General features: G+C 54.6%; 2 protein-coding genes across 7 annotated transcripts; both read left to right on the top strand.

Annotated features, from left to right (window-relative positions):
- The first annotated feature begins 1,712 nt into the window (after nucleotides 1-1,712).
- SPNS1 (SPNS lysolipid transporter 1, lysophospholipid) lies at nucleotides 1,713-10,905 on the top strand. 4 transcript variants are annotated; one of them, XM_055562142.1, is made up of 12 exons: nucleotides 1,713-2,423; nucleotides 2,682-2,959; nucleotides 3,056-3,121; nucleotides 4,747-4,883; nucleotides 6,055-6,206; nucleotides 6,298-6,364; nucleotides 7,154-7,299; nucleotides 7,923-8,078; nucleotides 8,390-8,579; nucleotides 8,934-8,999; nucleotides 9,502-9,600; nucleotides 10,565-10,905. In XM_055562142.1, the coding sequence occupies exons 2-12, from the start codon at nucleotides 2,719-2,721 to the stop codon at nucleotides 10,880-10,882; spliced, it is 1,638 nt and encodes a 545-aa protein (XP_055418117.1). In that variant the 5' UTR covers nucleotides 1,713-2,423; nucleotides 2,682-2,718; the 3' UTR covers nucleotides 10,883-10,905. The 4 variants fall into 4 exon arrangements, with proteins under 4 accessions (XP_055418117.1, XP_055418120.1, XP_055418118.1 ...); XM_055562143.1 differs by adding an exon at nucleotides 10,114-10,285 and having other exon boundaries at nucleotides 1,716-2,959; nucleotides 10,562-10,905; XM_055562144.1 differs by adding an exon at nucleotides 10,114-10,285 and having other exon boundaries at nucleotides 1,723-2,959.
- Nucleotides 10,906-11,418: 513 nt separating this feature from the next.
- On the top strand, nucleotides 11,419-16,939 carry LAT (linker for activation of T cells). 3 transcript variants are annotated; one of them, XM_055561761.1, is made up of 11 exons: nucleotides 11,419-11,870; nucleotides 12,063-12,090; nucleotides 12,216-12,250; nucleotides 12,508-12,577; nucleotides 12,711-12,772; nucleotides 12,864-13,041; nucleotides 13,112-13,212; nucleotides 14,978-15,040; nucleotides 15,273-15,335; nucleotides 15,473-15,547; nucleotides 15,715-16,939. In XM_055561761.1, exons 1-10 carry the CDS (start codon nucleotides 11,768-11,770, stop codon nucleotides 15,529-15,531), a joined length of 762 nt encoding a protein of 253 aa, XP_055417736.1. In that variant the 5' UTR covers nucleotides 11,419-11,767; the 3' UTR covers nucleotides 15,532-15,547; nucleotides 15,715-16,939. The 3 variants fall into 3 exon arrangements, with proteins under 3 accessions (XP_055417736.1, XP_055417735.1, XP_055417737.1); XM_055561760.1 differs by having other exon boundaries at nucleotides 12,708-12,772; XM_055561762.1 differs by lacking the exon at nucleotides 15,473-15,547 and having other exon boundaries at nucleotides 12,708-12,772.
- Nucleotides 16,940-18,395: the final 1,456 nt, after the last annotated feature.

Raw genomic sequence — 18,395 nt, 5'->3', positions numbered from 1 at the left:
ATGACCACAGGAAAAACCATAGCCTTGACTAGACGGACCTTTGTTGGCAAAGTAATGTCTCTGCTTTTGAATATGCTACCTAGGTTGGTCATAACTTTCCTTCCAAGGAGTAAACGTCTTTTAATTTCATGGCTGCAATCACCATCTGCAGTGATTTTGGAGCCCCAAAAAATAAAGTCTGACACTGTTTCCCCATCTATTTGCCATGAAGTGATGGGACCAGATGCCATGATCTTCGTTTTCTGAATGTTGAGCTTTAAGCCAACTTTTTCACTCTCTTCTTTCACTTTCATCAAGAGGCTTTTTAGTTCCTCTTCACTTTCTGCCATAAGGGTGCTGTCATCTGCATATCTGAGGTTATTGATATTTCTCCCGGCAATCTTGATTCCAGCTTGTGCTTCTTCCAGCCCAGCGTTTCTCATGATGTACTCTGCATATAAGGTAAATAAGCAGGGTGACAGTATACAGCCTTGACGTACTCCTTTTCCTATTTGGAACCAGTCTTTTGTTCCATGTCCAATTCTAACTGTTGCTTCCTGACCTGCATATAGGTTTCTCAAGAGGCAGGTCAGGTGGTCTGGTATTCCCATCTCTTTTAGAATTTTCCACAGTTATTGTGATCCACACAGTCAAAGGCTTTGGCATAGTCAATAAAGCAGAAATAGATGTTTTTCTGGAACTCTCTTGCTTTTTTGATGATCCAGCAGATGTTGGCAATTTGATCTCTGGTTCCTCTGCCTTTTCTAAAACCAGCTTGAACATCTGGAATTTCATGGTTCACATATTGCTGAAGCCTGGCTTGGAGAATTTTGAGCATTACTTTACTAGCGTGTGAGATGAGTGCAGCTGTGCAGTACTTTGAGCATTCTTTGGCATTGCCTTTCTTTGGGATTGGAATCAAAACTGACCTTTTCCAGTCCTGTGGCCACTGCTGAGTTTTCCAAATTTGCTGGCATATTGAGTGCAACACTTTCACAGCATCATCTTTCAGGATTTGACATAGCTCAACTGGAATTCCATCACCTCCACTAGCTTTGTTCGTAGTGATGCTTTCTAAGGCCCACTTGACTTCACATTCCAGGATGTCTGGCTCTAGGTGAGTGATCACACCATCATGATTATCTGGTCGTGGAGATCTTTTTTGTACAGTTCTTCTGTGTATTCTTGCCACCTCTTCTTAATATCTTCTGCTTCTGTTAGGTCCATACCATTTCTGTCCTTTATTGAGCCCATCTTTGCATGAAATGTTCCCTTGGTATCTCTAATTTTCTTGAAGCAATCTCTAGTCTTTCCCATTCTGTTGTTTTCCTCTATTTCTTTGCACTGATCGCCAAGGGAGGCTTTCTTATCTCTCCTTGCTATTCTTTAGAACTCTGCATTCAGATGCTTATATCTTTCCTTTTCTCCTTTGCTTTTTGCTTCTCTTCACTTCACAGCTATTTGTAAGGCCTCCCCAGACAGCCATTTTGGTTTTTTGCATTTCTTTTCCATGAGGATGGTCTTGATCCCTGTCTCCTGTACAATGTCACGAACCTCCGTCCATAGTTCATCAGGCACTCTGTCTATCAGATCTAGGCCCTTAAATCTGTTTCTCACTTCCACTGTATAATCATAAGGGATTTGATTTAGGTCATACCTGAATGGTCTAGTGGTTTTCCCTACTTTCTTCAATTTAAGTCTGAATTTGGCAATAAGGAGTTCGTGATCTGAGCCACAGTCCTTATCCCCTGCCTATTTCAAGTGAGACCATCTGAGGGCGCAAGGACCTTGGTCCCGCTGGGAGATGAGGACACACGGGCTCCAGAAGGTGGAGTCTGGGGATGCTTTCTTCAACATCCGCTGGGAAGTTCAGGGGTTTACCGGTAGTTGGGTTGGGGAACTGGAGAAGTAGGGACGGGGTCGCGCTGTTCACCATTCATTCATTCATCCAACACGTATGAAAGCCCCAACCTGGACACCGTGGGGGAGAGAGTAAGAGCTGTTTGTTGGCACGTCTAGAGGCTATTGGGTCTCAAAGAGTCGGACACGACTGAGCGACTGAACTGAAATGAGAGATGTTTACTACTTCCAGAACCTTTTAAGGCTCCATTATCTCTTTTGATCTCCTTCGATAAGAGGTCTGCCCAGCAGCGCTGCAAATAAGGAAGCCAGAGATTCGGAGCGGGGAGGCACTGCACCAGTTCACCCAGACACCTTTAGGTCGCTGGTCGCGGCGGGAACGCAGCCGGCGGAGGACCCCAGCGAGCGGCCAGAGTCACCTGACACGGGCTGCGAGGCAGCAGGGGCGCGCTCGGCTTCCGTAGCCGCGCCGGGCGCCCGGGCGTCTACCGCCCCAGCCCTTGCTCCAGGGTCACATGACCGGCTCTTAGGCAACATGGCGGTGGCCGTATTGCAGCACCCTGGCTGAGCGACCGCGAGTGCAAGTGGGCTCCTACCCGGGGCGAGGGGTGGCCTCAACCGGGGAGCAGAGAATCACAAACTCTCCTCAACCCGTTCCTGTCTCCGATCTCACCCGAGTTCCACTGGTCCCCTCCGCGCGGTGTGTCCGCCGGCGCGGGGACGCATGATAGAGCCCGGCTGCCATCCCCCGGCTCTGTGCTTCGGGGCAAGCTCCTCTCGTGTGTCCAGGCACATCTCCCTCGCCTGGGTTCCCTCCTTTCTCCAGCCTCCTCCTCTCGCAGGTGGGATCGTCGGTGGGACCCGCGGCCCACCGGGACCATGTCCGGGTCCGACACCGCGCCCTTCCTCAGCCAGGCGGATGACACGGACGACGGGCCGGCGCCCGGCACGCCAGGGTTGCCGGTGTCCATGGGGAACCCGAAGTCCGAGGATCCCGAGGTCCCAGACCAGGAAGGACTGCAGCGCATCACGGGCTTGTCTTCGGGCCGTTCGGCTCTCATAGTGGCCGTGCTGTGTTACATCAACCTCCTCAACTACATGGACCGCTTCACCGTGGCTGGTACTGACTTCTGGGAGAAAGTTAGAAGAGGGGAAGGGAGCGGGGTCCTGAGTGGGGCTGCCTCGGACGGCCCATCCTGAGTCTTCTCCTTCCCAGGAGTCCTTCCGGACATTGAGCAGTTCTTCGACATCGGAGACGGTAGCTCCGGCCTCATCCAGACCGGTAAGTGGAGGCTAGGCACACACAGCGGCTCTTTTTTCTGTCCTGCCCTCCTTGAGGACACATGCTGGCTTGGGGCCTCATTTTTGGGAGGTACTGTGGCCAGAGCTAGCGGAGATGGCCTCGACTCTACCCTGAAGCTGTCCTGTTTGAATAGGACACCACATTTAAAGAGATTTCAAGAGGGAGTCAGTTTAGTGTAATGGTATTTAGGCCGACATGGGTTTAAACATCAGCTTTTCACTGAATGTGATGGTAGGTAAGGCCCTCAGTTTCTCTAAGCCTCACTTTCCTTGTGGGTGAGATGGAACTCATAATAACCAGACTCACCTCCTCTAGGGCTGATGTGAGGATTAAATGAGGTAATGCCTGTGAAGTGGATTGTGCAATATCAGCAAATGGTAGGCACCCAGTAAATAGTGGCAGGAGGGGAAGAGGTGAGTGTTACTTGTTCAGAACTTTGGGATTTGTGGGAGAGGCAAAGCCAAGACCTACTCCTCTTTACCTTCGTTCCCTCCTTCATTCATTTCTGAGCACCTACCTGTGCCAGGCTCTGGAGGGAGTGCTGATGACATCCAAAGAGCATGGCAAGACCTCTTACTCTCATTGTCTTCTAATCCTTTTATCAGCCAAAGAATCTGGGTTATTATTCTTATTTTATAAAGGAAGTAGGTAGTCTTTTTATAAAGAAAAAATATTTTTAAAGCTATACTTTTATAAAGAAACTGAGGCTTGGAGAAAAGTTAAGACTTGCTTAGGGTCATACATCGAGTTTGAGGCAGAAGAAGAGTTTGAAACAAGGTCTTGCAGTGTTTTTTGCTCCACTCCAGGCCACTAAGGAAATGGAGATATTTAAGCCAAAGTTGGATGGAATGAGAATGGGATCACAGGTCCAGTTCTGCCCAGCTCCAAAGAGTTGTTGAGTTAGGGAAGAAACAGGTCTTTCTTGGCAACCTTGTTCACGTTTTCATTCAACTTGTTTGCTGGGCACCTGTTTTGTGCCAGGCATTGTTTTAAGGGATGGAAACACAGTCATGCCCATTACAGGCAAGGTCTTTTTCTTCTGGAGCTAACGTTTTGCTGTGCATGAGGGGGCAACAGTCCCTAAACTAATAATGAGATAGTATTCTATAGGAATAACTGTTATGTCAAAGAAGACAGAGTAGATGAGATAGAGATTGGATATGTGGTGGTTGGGAAGGTTTCTGAGCCGAAGGTAAAGGGGCTGAGGTCTGTGAAGCTCAGGGGAGGGGAGAGATTGAGAGATGGAGAGGACAGCATCTCCATAGCCTTCAATACCAAAGCCTTAAGTTGGTATTGAACTTGGCAGTTGGGCCATTGTGTGAGGTTGGAGAGGTAGGGAGGGGTGGATCAGATAAGATTTCGGGCCAGGGTATGGAGGATAGGATAAGTCAGCTGGGCCATCCATTCTACAGTGGAAGATTTGAAAGACATTGCAGACGGGGTTGGATGACTACTCCCCCAACCCCAATCCATCCACACCCCAGAAGGAAGCTGTGATGGTTTCAGGATTGGGAGTTATTCTATCCTTCTTCATACTCTCAAGCTGGGGTGGAGGGTGGGGTCGGGGTACTGAGGCTGGGCTGTGACTCTCTGCTTCCCCTCAGTGTTCATCTCCAGTTACATGGTGTTGGCACCTGTGTTTGGCTACCTGGGTGACAGGTACAATCGGAAGTATCTCATGTGCGGGGGCATTGCCTTCTGGTCTCTGGTGACACTGGGGTCGTCCTTCATCCCCAGAGAGGTGAGGTCCCATGCTGGTTCCTGCTCCCACCCCCCACCCCCACCCCCTGCCCCAGCCCTCCCATCAGTCTTTGCTGCTGCTCTTTGGAGTCACTGCAGAGTGGGCCTGGGGAGCTTATGTGCTTCCCTTGGTCCATACCATCTTTTATCCCTTGCCTGCCTGAATCATCTGCCCACCCCATCCTCTCCCCTGTTCTTCCAGAACCTTCTTCTGTCCATCATCCCCTCTCGCCCTTTGACTGGCGATTGACTCCTTCCATTGCGTACCAAACGCTCCTGTTCCTCTGCCTTGGGAAAAACCTTACCCGACTGCCCTGTGTTTGTCTTCCTTTTCCTAGCCAGACTTCCCCAAAGGCCCCCTTACCCAGCTCCAGTCTGGGTGAAGGGGCAACCGGTCAAAGGCTCTGCTTTGCCTGTACTTCCTCTCCTCTCACTCCCGCCTTGAGCACGGCTGGCTTACCTGCCCCTACCACTCCATTGCCAAAGTCAACAGGGCCCTCTCAGTTGCTAACTGTAGCTCCCAACTTCCTAGGCCTGTTCTCCCTTAATCTTCTGGGAGCCTCTGGCTCTGTTGACCCACTTCTTCCTTCCGGAAACGCTTCTGACTTCTCTGACTCCCCTCTTCTGGTTTTTGCCCCGCCTCTCTGGCTGTTGCTTCTTTAGTCCTTTAAACTCTCCTCTGTCTGTTGTCACTCTCTGCCCTGGGACTCTGTCTCCTCAGCCCTGGACACTACGTACTCTCCTTGGGTGATCGTGCCTTGTCCTTAGCTTCTAGTGTCTTTGGCAGACAAGTAAACCCCCACCTAAGATCATTATTCACTACTGGGGTCTTGGATGGGTGGACGAGATAGAAATAAAGATTTATTTTGCACCAATAGGTGCAAAATAATGAATAGACCTTTGGTGGTCCAGTTCTCACAGTAGTTATGTGAACAAGTTGTTGTTATTATCCCCTTTTGCAGATAAGGAAACTGAGGCTCAGAGAGGTTAAGTTGCTTTCTCAAAGTCACAGCTAGTAAGTAGTGGAGCCAGGATTCAAGCTCAGGTCTGTTTGCTTCTGAAACCCAGGCCTCTCCTGCCATCCCCGGCAACTCCCCAGAGCGGGCTGGTGAGATTGGCGGGGAGGCTGGCCGCAGTGCGGGGTGCCACCTCCCCCATATCTCATTCCCCAGCGATTCTGGCTGCTCCTCCTGACCCGGGGCCTGGTGGGGGTTGGGGAGGCCAGTTACTCCACCATCGCGCCCACCCTCATCGCTGACCTCTTCGTGGCAGACCAGCGGAGTCGGATGCTCAGCGTCTTCTACTTTGCCATCCCGGTGGGCAGGTGAGTGGACCTCGAGCCTGATAGGGAGGCAGGAGGGCCTCGCCTGGGACGTGACTGACCAGCTGTCTCCTCCCCCACCCTCTTTCCCCAGCGGTCTGGGTTACATTGCAGGCTCCAAAGTGAAGGATGTGGCCGGAGACTGGCACTGGGCTCTGCGGGTGAGTTGGGTCACAGCCTGGGGGAAGGTCAGCAATATGCTCACTGATTCACCCTTTTTTACCTTCAGGCATCCCCCCCTTTAAGGCATTGCTCACTCTGCTAAGCCTGCGGGAAGCCTAGCTGCCCTCACTATGAAGCCACACACTAGATAAAACTCTTGGTTACAGGTGACAGAAGCCATTGTAAACTGTAAGCCCCCTAATGGGACTGTATTGGAAAGTCCCAGGGTGAGCTTCAGGTAAAGCTGGATCCAGGACAGCCACACTGTCCCAGGAATTTGCTCATCTTTTTTCTCAGCTCTACTTTCCTCTGTGTTATCTTCATTCTCAAGCAAATAAAAGCTCCACATGTTTATCTTCCCACTTAGAAACTTTAGCAGCCTGGATCCTTGAGTAGTAGTCCTGGATGGTGTCTGATTAGATGAATGCGGGTCACATGCCTTCCACTGAATCAACCAAGGCCTGGGAGGTTAATGTGACTCTTGTTGGCTAAGCCCCACCCTGTTTGAACCAAATGAGTTGAGAGATGTAGGGAGTGGTTTCCCAAAAGAAAGTTAGGGAAAGTCCGTGGTTGCCAAGGAGGGAGCAGTCAGGCTTGCAGAAACGGGATCCACTGACAGTGACAGTCACCCCTCCCCTCAGGCACAGGTCTAACTTCCTTGAGCAACACTCACTGCTTGTTTGAGGTCTCGGGCCCTGAATTGCCTTTACACACCCTCATGGTCTCTCATTCCCCAGGGCTGAGTACCTCCCAGCCTGTTCCCTTCCTGAAGCCCACTCTTTCCCCAGGTGACGCCAGGTCTAGGAGTGCTGGCTGTCGTGCTGCTGTTCCTGGTAGTACGGGAGCCACCAAGGGGAGCTGTGGAGCGCCACTCAGACTCACCCCCCCTGAACCCCACGTCGTGGTGGGCAGATCTGAGGGCTCTGGCCAGAAAGTGAGTTTCAGTTCAGTCGCTCAGTCATGTCCGACTCTTTGTGACCCCATGGACTACAGCACGCCAGGCTTCTCTGTCCATCACCAACTCCGGGAGCTTGCTGAGACTCATGTCCATCAAGTCGGTGATGCCATCCAACCATCTCATCCTCTGTCGTCCCCTTCTCCTCCTGCCTTCAGTCTTTCCCAGCATCAGGGTCTTTTCTAGTGAGTCAGTTCTTCAAATCAGGTGGCCAAAGTATTGGAGTTTCAACTTCAGCATCAGCCCTTCCAATGAATATTCAGGACTGATTTCCTTTACTGGAAACTGACTGGTTTGATCTGAGTTTAGTTCCATCCTAACCTAACATCTGAGGCCCCCAGGGATTCCCTGGGGTCTGTTTTGAGATTTACATGGGTGTGGTCTTTGTGTGTTCTATCAGCTGACCCTACCCCAAGGCAAGGAATGCTATCACCTTGGCCCCTTTGTGGCAGCTACTTGAATTACAGGCCCAGATCCTGGGAGCTGGGACAACCATTACACCCAGTGCCCAGACAATTCAAATAAGCCAGAGAGGAAGAACAAAGGTCTCTGACCCTGATACCTCAGTGGAGTCTAACTTCCTCCCTCCTGATTGTCTACAGTCCCAGTTTCATCCTGTCTTCCCTTGGTTTCACTGCTGTGGCCTTTGTCACGGGCTCCCTGGCTCTTTGGGCCCCTGCTTTCTTGCTGCGTTCCCGTGTGGTCTTGGGGGAGACCCCACCCTGCCTTCCTGGAGACTCCTGCTCTTCCTCTGACAGGTACCTGGATGGGGACTGGGCTGGGGGGCCCTGCAGGTGGCAGGGGATGAAGTGGAGAGGGTCTGTGATTCAGACTCAGGCAAGGAGAGTCTGAATCCTGACTCCACAGCTACTTCCTCTCGCAGAGTCTCGGTTTCCTGGTCTGGGAGTAGTTGTCTTCCTCTTGGAGCTTTGTGTGCCATGGGGTTCTGTGCCTAGATAGACCTGGGTTGTGAGCGTGGCTGCGATGGACCATCTCTGGGCCTTGGGGGTGAGGCTAGGGGGCTTGCCAGGCAGAAGGACTAGCTCCCCTTTTCCTCCCCCTCCCCTAGCCTCATCTTTGGACTCATCACCTGCCTCACCGGGGTCCTGGGTGTGGGCCTCGGTGTGGAGATCAGCCGCCGCCTCCGCCGCACCAACCCCCGGGCTGACCCACTGGTTTGTGCTGCTGGCCTCCTGGGCTCTGCGCCCTTCCTCTTCTTGGCCCTTGCCTGCGCCCGTGGCAGCATCGTGGCCACCTATGTGAGTAGCCAGCAGGTGTCTAGGGGGGTGGTCTGGGTCCAGGGTGGAGGGATGACGCACTGAGGGGCAGGACTGGGGTCAGAGCCGACTCTGGAGCAGGAATGCCTGGGTTTGCATCTCAGCTCTGGCCGTTCTTAGCTGTGTGACATTGGGCAAGTGACTTAACCTCTCTGTGCTCAGTGTCAACTGCTGTAAAATGGGATTGCTATTAGCACCTGTCTCCTGCGGGTGTTGTGAGGGTCAAAGGAATTAATAGAGGGGCCTGGTACCTGGTGAGCCCTCCACATGTCTGCTCATGTTGTGGTGAGACCCACCCCATGCCCCCTCCTTCACCACCTACCTCCCATCCTCCAGATTTTCATTTTTATTGGAGAGACACTATTGTCCATGAACTGGGCCATTGTGGCTGATATTCTGCTGGTAAGTAGGTGGCTGGCCCAAGGTTACCCCAGTGGCTGATGGGAGCGGGCGGTGGGTAGGAAACCTCATGTGTGCTAAGTCGCTTCAGTCGTGTCCGATTCTTTGCGACCCTATTGACACTGTACCCCTCCAGGCTCCTCTGTCCATGGGATTCTCCAGGCAAGAATACTGGAGTGGGTTGCATGCCCTCCTCCAGGGGATCTTCCTGAGTCAGGGCTTGAACTATGTCTCTTATGTCTCCTGCATTGGCAGGCACGTTCTTTACCACTAGGGCCACCTGGGAAGCCCCATAGGGAACCTCACTTGTCTTGAATTGTGATGGTCACCCCTTTTTCAGAACCTAGTCCTGAGACTGACTTCCAGCCCCAAGTGGGCCTGTAGTTTGGGCCTGCCCTGCCCTTCATCCCAGCCACACCTCTGAGCTGGGGTTCCCCTGATGTCAGCCTAGGGTGTGCCTCGGTCCTGTCCTTACACTCTGCCTCCTGCTCCTCTCTCCCACCAGTACGTGGTGATCCCCACACGACGCTCCACTGCCGAAGCCTTCCAGATTGTACTGTCCCACCTGCTAGGTGATGCTGGGAGCCCGTACCTCATTGGTTCGGTGAGCAGGACCTCTTGGCCAGGCCTGGGGTAGGCTTCAGGGGCACCCTACGTTCCTGGCACCAGCCAGTCGCCAGCGGCTTGAGCACAGGCCAAATAAGAGGGTCCAGTCCAGGTGAGGCATCCGAGTCCCAGTGCCAGGCACCCCTCATCTCGAAGCCTCAGCTCTGCCGGCAGGATTTTGTCTTGGTAGATTTCCATTGGTGAGGTCCTGGCTTAAGTCTTCTTCGTTCTTCTGGAGTTTGGGGGCTTCCTTTCCATGCCTCTTCTTCTGACTTTTCTTTTCCTTCTTTTTTTTAAATTTTTTTGATGAAAAATTCTGCAAAGTCTTTGTTGAATTTGTTACAATATTGCTTCTGTTTTATGTTTTGGTTTGTTGGCTGTGAGGCATGCGGGATCTTAGCTCCCCGACAAGGGGTCGAACCCACGCCCCCTGTGCTGGAAGGCCAAGTCTTAGCTACTGGACCGCCAGGGAAGTCCCTCTCTTGATCTTTCTTTCCCTGTCTCCCTGCAGATCTCTGACCGCCTGCGCCGGGACTGGCCCCCCTCTTTCTTGTCCGAGTTCCGGGCCCTGCAGTTCTCTCTCATGCTCTGCGCCTTTGTGGGGGCGCTCGGGGGCGCAGCCTTCCTGGGCACCGCCATCTTCATTGAGAGCGACCGCCGGCAGGCTCAGCTGCACGTGCAGGGTCGGTCGGGCCTCCCCTCTGTCCGTCCACAGCTCCCTGTCTAGCTTCATGATGCTGCCTGCTTGTCCGTCTGTCTGCCCGGCCAGCCCCGTGTACCTGGCCTCTCTTAGTCCTCAGCCCTCCCCTTCCTCGGCTTCGGGGCTGCCTGACCCATGGGCTCATACCCTGCTGTGTGCCCAGCTCTGCTGCCCTGTCCATTTGCCACTGCTTGTTTGTCCCCTCCCTGGGCCTGTGTCTGTCTTTCCATCCAGCCCTGGCTCTGATTCTCTTCCCCAGCAGGTCTGTTGCCTGAAACCGGGCCCACTGATGACCGGATCGTGGTGCCCCAGCGAGGACGCTCCACCCGGGTCCCTGTGTCCAGCGTGCTTATCTGAGGGATCACCGCTTGCTATCTGCAGACCTGTTACAGCTGGCCCTGGGCCCACCCCGGGAGGTGCCCGGGGCCCAACTCCTCGGCTAGCCCATTTTCTGGGAGGGGCCTTGGGCCATGTTCCAGCTCCCACACACTACATGGGTGGCCAAGTGGGGACATTGGGGGCTCGGGACGGGGGAGCCCCTGCCCCTGGAGCAGCCCTGGGGGCTCGGTGCTATTTGTAACTGAATAAAATTTGTAGCCAGAACCCCAAGTGCCTGCTGGAGTCTCTCTGGGTTAGGGACCTCTGACCTCTGGATGGTGGGAGATGCTCCCTCTCTAGTCCCAGGGTCCCAGGGGCTGTCGGGTGACCCCCGTGGGCCCTGGGGCAAAGCCCTGTCCTTCTGGGCCGGTGAGCACTGGGGTGGAGTGAGCTGGCTTTGTGTGACCGTGAGTCATGCCCGTGTCTCCCCTAGAGCCCGCCCTTCTTAGCAGGCCGGCCTGGGCGAGGTGGGGGTGGGCACACTGGGGGCCCCTCAGAATTCCCGGTGTTGGAGCCTCTCCTTGCTGCCTCTGTGAGCCATGGCTGTGGAGGCCACGGCCGCTGGCCAGCCTGTAAACATCTTTCCCTCCTCCCCCCAGTATGAGTTGCCCCTTGCCAGGGAGACCAGCTGACCCTTCTGGAGGGCCCAGGGTGGCTCCTGAGGTGGCCTCCTCCCCCTCCTCACTGGCTGAGTGGGGGTGGGAAGGGGGCGGGTGCAGCCGGCTGAGCCCCGATGATTTCCTGCCCTCACCCGGCGCTCACCACAGCTTCCTGCCACAGGCAGGCAGGCGCTGAGGAGAGGCGGGCGCGGAGCGAGGGGCAGGTAGGGCTGGGGCACAGGGTCTGTGTAGGGGTGGCTGGTGCCCCAGACGCCAGCCCAGGCCCTGGCCTGACCACCCTGGGGTCCAGGGTCTTCCAGAACCAGCGCTGACGCCTGCTCAGCCCAGCGAGGGGAGGGGATCCAGAGGAACCCCCGCCTCCACCAGGCTCCCAGCCGGCCGCCAGTACCCTTCCAGGCCTGGCCCTTGCCCTGCTGCTTCTCTGTGTGGAGGGGTGTGCAGCGAGCAGCTGGGCCTGGTCCAAGCAGATGGAGGTGGTCAGCCCGGCTGTCTACGTGCTGGGGCCCCTGCTGCTGCCTCTCTTGGCCGTGTTGCTGATGGCTCTGTGCGTGCGTTGCCGGGAGCTGCCAGGTGAGTGGGTGCCGGTGGGTTGACCAGATGCCCTGACAGTGCCAGGGATCCTCACTCCATTCTCTGACCCCTTCCTTCCCTTTAACTGTCTGTAACTCTTTCTTGCACGCGGAGACGCTGAGAGCCCCATACTCCATCACCCTCTGCCCTCGTCACCCTCTTTTCCTGCCTCACGGGCCCTCTCTTCCCCAGGCTCATACGACACTGCCGTCTCCGATAGGTGAGTCCGCCCGTCGACCCCGTTCGACTCCCTCAGTGCCCAGTGTGGGGCTGGGCCCCTGGGGGACTGGGGTGGGGTCCAGGGCCTCTCCCAGCTGCTGACCCGAGCTGTGTCTCTCCTGCCAGTTTGACCCCAAGTAGCATCATGATCAAACTGCCTCGTGAGTACATGAGTGTTCCCTCCCTTGAGTTCAGGGAGAGGGTCCCCTGGCCTGGGAGAGCGTGTGCCTATGTTCCATTTTCCCCCTGTGGCCGCCCACATGGCCTGAGCTGGGGGTGGGGAGGGAGATGGTGTCCCCCTGCCCAGGCCTCTCCAGGGCCCCGGGGGTGGCAGGGGTCAGTCTGCCCTTCGAGGCCTTGTCCAGGGTAGGGGCATGAGGTGTGGAGTCATTCCTTCAGCTTGGTACTGTGTCCTCAGCCACACTCGTCCCACGGCCATCCACCACTCCCTACCCGCTCCCGAGCCAGCCAGACCTGCTCCCCATCCCGTAAGTACCCCTCCCCCTGCCAAATCCCCCCTTTTACCCCCTCACCTCGGATTGGGGGCCTCTTGCCCTGTTGCAAGCCCTCTCCCCCTAGAGCCCCATCCCAGCATGACCTATGACCTTTGACACCCAGAAGGTCCCCGCAGCCCCTCGGAGGCTCCCACCGTATGACGTCGTCCCGGCAGGACTCAGATAGTGGTAAGTGTGGAGCGGGTCCCACAGGGCTGGGGCCTCTGGGCAAAGGCCCCCTCCGAGCTGACTCAGTCTCCCTCTCACGCTCTCTCTGCAGCCAACAGCGTGGCCAGCTACGAGAACGAGGGTGTGACTGGGACCCCTGTGGCCCCGGCTGGGAGGCGGCTGAGACCCGTCCTGGGCTCCGCTGACCCTGTATGGTCACCCCCAGAGGCAGCCTGTGAGGATGCAGACGAAGATGACTATGAAGAAGACTATAACAACGAGGGCTACTTGTGAGTGGCCAGGCGGGAGGTGGGGGCCGAGGCCAGGGCTGCTCGCTCACCTGACCCTTGACTCCCACAGGGTGGTGCTTCCTGACAGGGACCCGGCCACCAGCACTGGCAATGCCGTCTCACCGGCTCCTGCGTCCAGCAAACCCGGCCTCCGAGATAGCGCCTTCTCCAGTGAGTTGGCCGTCTGACCACTCCCTGCCCCTCCGTGCTGCGGCCCCTCGGGTCTTCCCTCTCCTCCTGGATCCTTGTGGCCCTCCATCTTCTCGCTTCTCTCTTTCTAGCCCTCTTGTCCTTCAGCTAGGGGACTTCCGGCTCCAGTCTTCTTTTCTTTTCTCTCCTCTTCCCTCTTTGTCGTTTGCTTTTATTGTCTGCAAGATTTCCTTGACTCTATTCTTTTGACTCCGAGCTTTTATTTTGTCTTTCTTGTCCAAAAGCTCTTCCCTCATTTCTGAATATTCCTTTCTCAGAGCCTCCTCTCTTGTTTCATGAAGGCGATATCATCTTGCAAATCTTGAAGAATAGTGATGATCAGCTGTCTTTTCTGGGTTTCTTTGGAAAGTTTTCTTCTGCTTCCAGTGCTGTTTCAGTTTCCTTTGGGCTACTTTTCGCTCTTCATTTTGGTTTCATCCTGCCTCTTGGAGGCTTTTATCAGTGTCTTGTGATCTTCAGTGTCCGTTACTCTTTTCCTTCTATGCTTGCTCTGTGCCATCGTGTCCACACCCTGGCTTTATTTGCCATCCAGATCATCTCTAGCTCATGGCCTCTCTCTTGGGCCCCAAACCATCTGTCCAGGTGCTTATTTTCATTCATTCATTCACTCACTCATGTTCGTCCATCCACTCACACAATTCATCCAGCATACTTACTGGTTGCCCCTGAAATAATCACTGCTAATGAGATAAAGTTGTGATTAAGGCAGCTCACATTACTGAGGGCCTAGTACATGCACTACTAAGAGTTTTATGTGTATTTGTTGTTGTTATCTAGTCACTAAGTCAAGTCCGACTCTTTTGCAACCCCGTGGACTGTAGCCCGGAAGGCTCCTCTGTCCACGGGATTTCCCAGGCAAGAATCCTAGAGCGTGTTGCCATTTCCTTCTCTGGGGGATCTTCCCGACCAACTTATTAATATTAAAACCTCATAATTCCCAGGGGCTTTTGAGCTTCTCCCTTCCCCTCCTGCCTCTCATTTGTCCCATCTGTACAATGATTTGTGTATTTAACAGAAGCTTGGCAGCACTTACTATATGACAGACCTTATTTTATTTAACTCACCATTTTCACAACACCCCTCTGCGGTGGGTACTGTTCCTCACCCTATTTTACGAAACTGAGGGCTGGAGAGGTTAGGTAGATCATCTGAGGTTAGTTAATGCTGAGGCTGGACTTGAACCTGGGCATTCTGGCTCTGAAACCTGCTTGTCCACAGCCTCATGGAGAAAATAAGTCAACCCCTGAAAGAATAAGATGGCGTCAATGGCGCGAGGCACCAGGAAGGGACGAGGACAGGAGAGGGGGTCAGGGCAGGCCTGGCTGAGGAGGAGGAGCCAGTGGGGCTGATGACGCCTCTGCCACCACCCAGCCTTGCGTGCTGTCTCCTTCTCCACACATGTCGCCTGGCCCCACCGCCCCAAGCTGCTCCCTGTGTCCCTGCTCGCCAGCCTGGGGGATGTGCTGGGGTCTCTTGCCTCTCCTCCCACAATTCTGTTTCCTCTGATCAGTTCTGGTTAAGTTGCCCAGGTTCTCTCCATGGCCATGGGCGTCACAGGGCCGGCCTCTCTGTACCACTCCGGGCTGATGGTGGGCGTGATCTCTGGGTGGTGGGGGGGGAGGTTCCTGTGTGCAGGCATCTCGGGCTGGTTACGTGGGAAGTCTTGGGTGTCTGCATTTGGGGAGTCTGGGTAACAGTCCCCGGGGCACCCATGCTTTTCCTCTAGTGGAGTCAGGGGAAGATTACGTGAATGTTCCTGAGAGTGAGGAGAGTGCCGACGCATCTCTGAGTGAGTGTGGGGGGCCCTCCTGATGCCCTCCTGGGGTCTGCCATCCCTCCCTCCCTCCCTCTTGCCCCTACCCCATCCTTACTCTCATGCCATCCTGGGGTGGGTGTCTCCAGTCCCCTGCCCCCCCATGGCTCCCTCGCCCTCTGCCTGGGTGTCCTCTTGCTCTCTCATCCTCCGTGTGACCTGTCCCCTTTTGGGTGTGGCTGTCCCACCTTCTGATCTGTCCCCACAGATGGGAGTCGGGAATATGTGAACGTGTCCCAGGAGCTGCAGCCCGGAGCGAAAACCAAGTCTGGTGTGTGTGTGTGCGTGTGTGTGTGTGTGTGTGTGTGTAGGGAATGGGGGAGGTGGGGCAGACCCTGAGGGAGCCGCCTTGAAGATAGGGGTGGGTTCGCTTTATGAGCTGAGGAGTAGCCTCCCCTTTCCTCACAGACACCCAGAATTCCCAGGAGGTGGAGGACGAGGAAGCTCCAGATTACGAGAATTTATAGCTGAACTGAGGGCCTGGTGAGAGGCCCCGCCCGCCCCAGCCCTGCCCTGGGCCTGCAGGCCCTTGACCCTTCCCACCCTCTCAGTCCTCTCTGTCTGACTCTGGGGATCCCCTCTGACCCCCACCGACAACCTCCCCCCTGACTCACAGCCCCTCCCCATCTCCCTGTCCTCTTGTGTTTCAGCGTGCAGCCGTGCCTGTTCTGGAACCAGCCTCGCCTGGGAGTGCTGAGCTGGGCGGCTGGCGGTGGCTCTGTGGGGCCCCACTTGGCAACCTGCCCCGGCTGTGGCCTGACAAAAGCCTGAGAATTTTCCCCCTAACTTATTGTCACTTTGGGGTCCAGTCTCTGTGGCCCCCGAACTCTGCACCTTCTGACGCAGCCTGAGAGTGAACCACCCCGGCCCCAGCCCTACTCTGTCAGAGAATAAAGGCTGGTGCGGTCTGCAGTACTCTTGGCTTTGGCTGGCCAGTGAGTCGGAGTCAGGGTGAGGGTGGGCTGTGTCTGAAGGCTTGTGTGGTTGTGTGAATGCATGTGTGTTTCTGGATCTCCATTCTCACAGGCCCTTCGTGCTCCCAAGGGTCCCGACCAGGTGTGTGTGAGTGACTGCATGAAGCCTGGGATTCGTTGCTTTCTGAGTGAGGCTGTTTCTGACCCCGGCTGGCACTCCTGGGGCTCGGACATGTCTGCCCACGAGATAGTCCTTGGAAGTGGCAGGCAACGACTGTGATGATGGGAGAAGGGGGTATGGGGAAGCACTGGGTGGGCAAGACCTTCCCCACTGGCTCCCAGTTTCTCCATCTTTAAAACAAAGGAGTTGACTCACTGACCTCAAAGGACCTTCTTAATTCTTAATTTTTGTGGTTCTTAATAAAACAGAACTTTAAAAAATTGTCTAAGCAACTGAAAGTGTTAACGGGCAGCACAGTCTTCTTCAGGCTTGGATATACAAATGACTCCGGGGGTTTTGCTAAAATGCAGATTCAGATTCAGTCAATCTGGGATGGAGCCTGGATGGACTCTGCATTCCTAAGGAGCTCCCAAGTGGTGGTTCTACAACTGCTGTTCTGAGACCCTGTTCCAAGTCGCAGGGTCTGGTGGATACCCTGGTTGTTGTGACTGGCTTCCCTGCGCAAGCGTGTGACAACCTGGTCAGAATGAGGCCCAGCACTGGATGTGGGCGAGAAGCATCAGGAAGGAGAAGCTTTCTTGTTCATGGCAGTCGTGGAGCAGGGAGAACGTGGCCCTGGAGCCCCCCCACCTGGAGAGTCTCCCGAGAACGAAGCCAGCGTGGAGGGGAGAGACGGCCTGGAGATGGGCAGGGCTGGCTTCCTGGTGGTGTCAGAATGCTTGGACCCAGTCCAAGCTGAAGATAGACATCCCCTCCGACTGCCAGTTACTTGGGCCAATAAATGACCAGTTTCCTTCAACCGGCTTGATGGGGAGTTTCTGTCTTACACAACCAGAGTAGGCCTGAGTGAGATGCAGAGTCGTTGGCATCCTTTGCAAAGCTGTGGGCTCCAAAGGTGATAGATAGTCACAGCTCATCTATGGAGCGCCTGTCGCATCTCCCGGCTTGTTTTATCATCATCATGCCCCTGTTGTCCGTGAAGGTGCCTATCCCGAATCCCAATTTTGCAGGTGGGAACATGCAGGCTCAGAGAGGAAAAGCGGTTTGCCCAGAGGCACACAGCCAGAATGGCAAATCTAGGGGGAGATGTTTGCCTGTTGGTCTTCAGAATCATTGCTGGCAACACCTTTGCTCTGGGTGTTATACTAGCTGCTGGCTGCCCCAGGCAGGGAGGTTGTGAGAGGCCCGTTGTAAAAGTGGGGGAAGGAGGTCTGGGGAGGGGCTTGACAAGCTAGATGTTAACAGGTGGCATTAAGTCATTTTGTTTGGAGGTAGTTAAAAGGCAGAGGGGGACTTCCCTGGCAGGCCACTGGTTAAGACTGTGGACTTCCTCTGCAGGGGGCATGGGTTCAGTCCCTTGGTCTAGGGACTAAGATAACCACAAGCTGTTTGGGAACTAACATCCCACATGCAATGCGGCATAGCCAAATAAATAAATAAAGGAAACAACCCAAACCTGAAATAATTCCAAATGCCGTTAAAGGGCAGAGGCGCCTTCCTGCCTGGGCTGAGGCACGGAAAGAGTTTGCCAAAAGCTTATGTTGGTGCGGTCACCCTGAGGGCATCTAGCAGCATCTGTCAAGAAGACTGGTGTGTCCCCTTGCCTAGCAAATCCCTGGGTATAAACCTGGACAAACCAGCACGTGGGCTAAGGGAGCGGGCTCCAAGGGCTCAGTGCAGATTGTAATGGCCCACAGTGGACACGGCAGAGGCCGTCACTGGGGGAGTGGACGGCGGAGGTGCAGTCTAGTGACACGGTGGAAACCCACCAGCAGAGAAAACTGGGAGCTACATCTGTCAACTCCGATGAATATCACCAACAGGATGTGGAGTGGGCAAAGGAAAACAAAAGGTTTTATTTATATAAACTTGAAAATGAAACATGAAAGATCTGTATATGTTGTCCAGGGATACACATATATGCAAAGATACCAAGATAGGCAAATGAGGGAATTCTCGGGTGGTCCAGTGGTTAAGGTTCCATACGTTCACTGCTGTGGGCCTGGGTTCAATCCCTGATCAGGGAACTAAGATCCCACAGGCTATTCAGCCCAGTCAAAAAATAAAAGATAAAGGAATGAGGAATACCAAACTCATGAGAGTGGTTGTTACCACAGGCCAGAGTGGGAGGGCTCCTGGGAAGGGGTTCAAGAGGGCCTTCATGATATGTATAATGTCTTGTTTTTAAGCAAGGTCAGATACATAGGTGTACAACCACTCTCCTGAGTTTGGGGAC

This window comes from Bubalus kerabau, chromosome 23 (genome assembly GCF_029407905.1).
Source record: "Bubalus kerabau isolate K-KA32 ecotype Philippines breed swamp buffalo chromosome 23, PCC_UOA_SB_1v2, whole genome shotgun sequence".
NCBI lineage: Eukaryota > Metazoa > Chordata > Mammalia > Artiodactyla > Bovidae > Bubalus > Bubalus kerabau.
Note: the sequence above shows the minus strand (reverse complement) of the source record. Positions and strands in the feature narration are given on the sequence as shown.